Genomic DNA, 6,395 nt, shown 5'->3' with positions numbered 1-6,395 from the left:
ATTCTAAGGAATTGGTTACATAGATATATAGATGTTGTAAGAACTGAGACATTTTGGAGTGGACAGAGAGGATACTCAGAGCTAAACAACAGGAAATTGTTGCTACCTGCATGCTAGAGAACACGGTGAGGCAGTGATGTTACTGGACATTGCAACACAGAAGCTAGAGCCAAGGTGGGCCTCTCTGGTGGAACCGCAAGTCAGAGGAGGAGACGTTGCCCAAGGCAGAAAGAGGGGGAAAGAAACGCCCCAGCTTTTTCCTTCCTCCCACCTCCTGTCTCCCACTGGCTGAACTGAGCTGGAAGCCAGCTGGCCCAAGAGCATTGGGAAACTCAGCCTAAAAGTGTCAACTCCCCCATATATAGAGTAGACATGGGAAAAAGCAAGATATGGTTCTGAGGGCAAGTTATACAGGGCTGGAACAATGAGCAAAAAGGTGGCAAAGGGATAACCATGGCTAGGAATATGGAGTCAAGAATGCCACTGATAGCTTACATTCAGCCATGATTGCACAGCTTTGCTGTGTTGCGTCACAAGTTGTGGTCTGAAGGTATAAGCTTTCCAGGGTGGTGTCATGCCTCAGTTATGGTGTCTTCCCCTGGCCCCAGTTCACACAATGCCAGCACGCTGTGACATAGGCAGTTAATAAATCTTGGTTGGAAAGAATGAATGAGTGAGCGAACTCAAGCAGAATGAGAAAAATGAAGTCGGACATAACGTCAGGGAAACTGGATATTCTTGTTCTTTGTGGTTTAAGCCTTTGGGACAAACTGTTTTCAGTTTGAACTGTGCTGTTCAGTAACTGTACTGTTTAGGACTTTCATCTTCCTCTCTTGCAACAATTTCCATTAGACAGTCAGTAATTGTTGTTTCACAGATTATATGTTTGGATTGATAAATATAATAACTGTTTTATTCCAGCCTAATGAGGAAAACCTAGACATTATAAACTCTCAAAATCGTATTTACCTTTTCTTAAATGAAGCTTGTTTGTATTAATGACTGTAGCTCACATATCGTGGCATAGCTCGGCTAACAGGGACATGATAATTTGCAGAAAGATTAACAGCATTTTTAAGCCATATACTGAAAATATTTTGTTTTCTTGGTAATGGTCTTTTCTGGTGTCTGGAGGAAAGTTGCACCATTCCTTCTAATGAATAGCAGTGGAAATTAAAATAATTATGCTGTTCTGTTTTTCCCTTCAGAACACCTAACTGAAAATAAAGGCATAACTTGTGATTTTTAAGGTTTCATTAATCCAGCAAAATAAATGTTCATTTGCTGCTTTGATGTGATTTCATTTCATTTGATCACATTTAGGCTGCAGAGCAAATTAAGAAGCTGTATAATCTCTTCCTGAAAATTGATGCTACTCAGGTGGAAGTGAACCCCTTTGGTGAAACTCCAGAAGGACAAGGTAAAACAGATAAATAAGAGAAAACAAATGAATAGAATTGTGTTTGCAAACTATAAATTAAATTGTACAAAAGACTGTAGCAGCAGCTTTGCGTTAATTTCTTTCAGTAATTTAATTTCTGCCATAGTCTCAAGTGTTCCCATGACGCAGTCGAACATTTCAGCACTTGAGTTTGTTTGTAGCCACATGCCAAGCCTCAGAGGAAGCTCCTTCTTGTGTTCTTTAGAAACACCCATCCACTAGCACCTTGTTATTTTTTGAGGCCGATCACTATGGTAAAGCTTTGGGTGGAGTCAGGAGCTCTGCCCTGCTTCTGTGGAACTGGAGCCACTGAAAGCGCCTAGTTCACCTAAATCTGCATGAATTCCCCTTGTGCCCGCCGCCTGCTGGATTTACATCATCATGGTGAAGCCATTAGTGCCTCACTGTCCAGCGCTTTCACCATCCTTGATGACCAGCTTCTGCTTCGAAGGGAGAAGGAGGCATTTCTGTGGGGAAGGTGTTTCTCAACCATCTGGTACTTGTAGAATGTAAACAACTGTTTATATCTCAGCGCCCACCAACACTACACTTGGTCTTGCATAGCCGAGTATTCAGTGAGTTCTTATTAATTCCGTAGCAAAGGCTAGTGTATGTGCATGTGTTAGGGGGAGCGGTGCATAAGGTAGTAGTACCAGAAAGTGAGTTCCATGAGCTGTGTCTTTGTTAGTACATTTCACCCCAGTATCTTGCATGCTGCCTAGAATACTTTGGGCAGTCAGTAAAGAGGGATTTGCCAGTGGTTTGGTAAATGAGGTGATCCGTTATGTGTAAACACAACCAAGTTGTAGACCAACGTGGACGATTTGGTGTTTTACAGAGGGACCTGGGTTCAAATTCTGGATCTGCTGTGTTCTGGCCACAGACCTGGGCTAAGCCTCATTTTTTTTTTTTTTAATCCAAAAAGGTGGTAAAAATGATAACTATCTTGTAGAGTGGTTGCCAAAATGAGGTGACTGGTGTTTGTGTAAGAATCCAGTGTCAGACACAAAATAGGCCAGTCCCCTACATTCAGAGAATGTAACTCCTCTTCTCAGGTAGCACAGCAGTAGTCCAAGAAAGGTATGGCTTTCACCTTTTTGTCCAGTTTTTCCTTTTTGTTGTTGTTTTAAACTTTTCAAGTTAGGATAGGCTAAGTGTTCATGTTTAGCAAGACATTGAAAATAATATATTTCATGGTTTACACAAGGGACCACTAGATAAAATTCTGTGATAGGTCATTTATAAACAAAGTACCTTATTCACAGATATTTTAAAATTTTCATTTGGTTGTGATATCGTCAGTACTTCATGTAGAGAGGAAGGGAAGGGGAAGAAAACGCTTTTTTTAAACTCTTATGCCAGCCCCTATGTTAAACTTTTACATATATCCTTTTTTATAACTTACAGCAGCCCTGCAAAGTTTGAAGTTGTTATCCCCATTTTATAGAGGATTGAAAAATTAATGTGACTCCCCCATGAGCATCTGGTTACCAGAGCTGGGATTTGAACCCATGTCTCTCAGTATAGAGTATATGTTGATTATGATATGGCAGACTGACTTATAGTGACCTGCCTTCTTTTCTGCTTTTTTTCCTCTTAAACTATTAATTTGGTTTCATCCGAGTGACCTAGTAGTAGTCTCCAGTTTAGAACTGTCAGTCAAAATTCATGCTTCTTTGAGTGGCTAATAATTAACTCTAAGAAATAAAAGAGAAGGAAATTCAATATAAGTTCTTAAAGGTCATATATTGCTTTTCAAACTAGTATGCACAATCAACCTGGTTATTTCATATTCAGAAAAAAAGGAAATTCAGCCATGGAGTGGGATAAAATTCAGGCTGTAATATTATTTTCAGTCACAGATTCTGGTCTGGCATCAGGGAACTGGGTGTGGGAATCTTTTCCTGGAAGGTATTTGTAAAACCTTGTGAAATCTGAACATTTCTTTTTAATTATTAAGAGAAAGGAAAATCCTTGAGCCTTTTTGAAGGAATCATCATAAAATACATTCCATGTATACAGTTCATTAAAACATAAGTCTTATGTGATCTTTTTAAGAGCAAAATTATCTTTAGCTATTAATTTGTTCATTGTACCATAAAAGTTCAGCTATTTAATTATAATCACAATTAAATGAGTGTGTTGGTTTATAACTCTAATGAGCAGTAGTCAAATTAAACCCAATTAGGAAACGGTGATTAATGACCAAAAGTACAAATTGATCTTCATCGTCACAATCCCCTAAAGCAATCCTTTATTTAGGAGCTGTAAAAGCAGTCATTTATATCTTAGCAATGTTGGTAATCTTAATATTTAATTTTTTTTCATTTAGATCAGTAAAAGCAGATCATACAACCTTTCACATTAGAACATTGATTTAGTAATTACTCTTTTAATTTAGAAATTTAAGGAGCTTGACATCACACCAAAGATTGTGACTTTAAACTTATTCATTGTAGAGCCACTTTGTAAGAGAATTTTTTCAGTCTTCCACTGCTTGTTGAGAAACATTTTTTAAAAATCCAAATGATTGATCATATATTCGTATAACTGACGATACTGGGTTGAATGAAGAACAAAGACCTTGATAACATCCATGCTGCTAAGTCACCCACGGGAAATTTTTGATGTGGAGAAAGAACTATTTTTTCCAATGTGATTAATAATCTGATTTAAAGAATGTAACTTGACACTATTGACTGTAATGTATCTTAGTGACTATTAAGATAATAATGGTTATTAGTGATGGAAACCTACATGAGTCTAGCTTTAGTTAAAAAGTNCTTAACAACCTTAAAATAACTAATTGGTGACAAAAGGAAAGGAAACAGATTTTCTATATAGTGTGGTTATACACTGAGGAAGTAGGTGGCAGTAGCCAACTGGCTGATTGTAAATTACCCAGAAGAATGTTCCTTTGACTAGAGTTTATTTTTTAAATTGAAACACATTTAGAAAACAGGAGACCTAACCTCAACTTCCGCAGGCCCTTCCCTTCCCTATTATCACACCTGGTCTGATGGACACGTCACATGCCCAGCCCCTGCAGTCATGGGATAAGACATGTTCTGTCCCCAAGCCAGGCTAGTTCTCCTTTGTAGATCTTACAACACAGATCTAATCATGTGTCAGCCCTGCTCAAACCTGTTTATAGGTTATCTTTGTACAAGAATAAACAATTATAATAGAGAATACCCCCACCCCCACTCCCAGTGCCGTGTCAATATATAATTACAGTGACATTAATGTGCAGAAAATTCAGGCTTTATACTAAGCTAGGTTGATACAGGCTTAAGAAGTTTTGAAGCAACCCAGCTGCTCGTTGACAAATGAGTGGATAAACCAAATGTGGTAGATACATAACATGGAAGCTTGGGGGAGATTCTGACATGTGCTGCAGGTGAAGTTAGCCGGTCACAAAAAGACAAAGAAGTATGATTCCATTTATATGAAGAATCTAGAATAGTCAGATTCATATGACAAAAAGCAGACTGGTGATTATCGGGCTGGGGAAGGAGAGAATGGGGAGTTGTTTAATGGGTATAGAGTTTCAGTTTAGCAGGATGAAAAAAGTTCTGGAGCTTGGTTGCACAGAAATGTAAATACAGTTGAAATGTAAAGATAATTGACATTGCTGAACTGTATACTTAAAAATGGTTGAGACTGTGAATTTTATGTTCTGTGTATATGTGTTTAAAAAGAAAGTTTTAAAGTAGCTGGGATAAGATCTTATATATTTATGCACCCAGAAGTTATTTATGTTACATAGTTTCTCCTTATTATTATGTTAGTCATTAATGCAGTCAGTGTTTTTGAGTGTGACTCTGCAGAGGCTGTGTAAGTACAGTGGACGATGTGGCCATGACCTAGAAAATCCCTCAAAGTACAAAAATATTCAACAGTGTGTTACTTATCAGCTTTGCACTGTAACTCAAATAAAATCTGTTTGGATTTTTTTTTAAGCAAACATTAAATAAAGTAAATCTTAAAGAGTATTTGAAAAAATACTGGGAGGATTATTTTAATACTCTCAGGGTGGGACCAGCCTTTTTAAAGTCTGACAAAAAGTCAGAAGCTATAAAAGAAAAGAGTGGCATTATTATTATCAAATTCCCATGTGGCAGAAGTGACAAAAAAAATGGACAAAAGAGGAAAGTATTTGCACATTGAAATGAGATAAAGAGCTAATTCCCCTCATGTAAATACACCCCTTATAAAGTTATGACAAAGACTAAAACCTCCATAGAAAAATGGGCAAAATTCACAGAAAAGGAAATACAAATGTCTGTTAAGCTCATAGAATAATTCTCAAATTCATCCCTTAATAAGAGTAACTCAAATTAAAACTGCATATAAAATACTCATTTTCCCCTAGAACTGGCAGAGATTCAGTTAGTTGATGATCGTGAGTAGAACAACACTCTCTATGATCCTGGTTTGTAAGAGGGGAAATTAGTGACAGCTTCTACTAAGAACAATTTATGATAATTTTTATTATTAAAATGCCCACAACCCCCTTTTGCTCCACTCCTGGGAATTTATCCTACAGATGTTTAATCACACATATGATATACATGCAGAAATAAGTAAGGCACCATTTGAAGGAATGTCAAGCTTTTGGAAACTGAAGGCTATTATTAAAGAGACAGGTTGAATGAATTATGATACTTTATGATGCAGGTTAAGATTGCTCTATTTATGTTGCGGATGAAGGCTCTTTAAAATCTATCAAGTAAAGAAAGAAGGAATAGAACCAAATTTGTTTTTTTCAAAAAGATTATGAAAAATATGCATACTCACATATGCACAGATTATCTCTCAATTTAGCACCAAATAGAAAGGTGGTCACTGCCGGAGTTGACATGGGGATCTGGTGGCTTTGGAGTTTGATGAAGGTTCAGAGGGAGACCTTTGTGGCCTTAGGAGTTTTGTATTATGTACATGTATTATCTAG

The 6,395-nt window shown here is 37.3% G+C and overlaps 1 protein-coding gene across 2 annotated transcripts in view; it reads left to right on the top strand.

Moving 5' to 3' along the window:
- Positions 1-6,395, top strand: part of SUCLG2 (succinate-CoA ligase GDP-forming subunit beta) — a 311,276-nt gene that overhangs the window by 138,847 nt on the left and 166,034 nt on the right. For both annotated transcript variants that reach the window (XM_019652060.1, XM_019652062.1), the window contains exon 7: positions 1,324-1,420. In XM_019652060.1, coding sequence (XP_019507605.1) covers positions 1,324-1,420 — 97 coding nt within the window. The remainder of the gene's footprint in view (positions 1-1,323; positions 1,421-6,395) is intronic.

The sequence above is a fragment of the Hipposideros armiger genome, unplaced genomic scaffold (assembly GCF_001890085.2).
Source record: "Hipposideros armiger isolate ML-2016 unplaced genomic scaffold, ASM189008v1 scaffold_172, whole genome shotgun sequence".
Classification (NCBI taxonomy): domain Eukaryota; kingdom Metazoa; phylum Chordata; class Mammalia; order Chiroptera; family Hipposideridae; genus Hipposideros; species Hipposideros armiger.
Note: the sequence above shows the minus strand (reverse complement) of the source record. Positions and strands in the feature narration are given on the sequence as shown.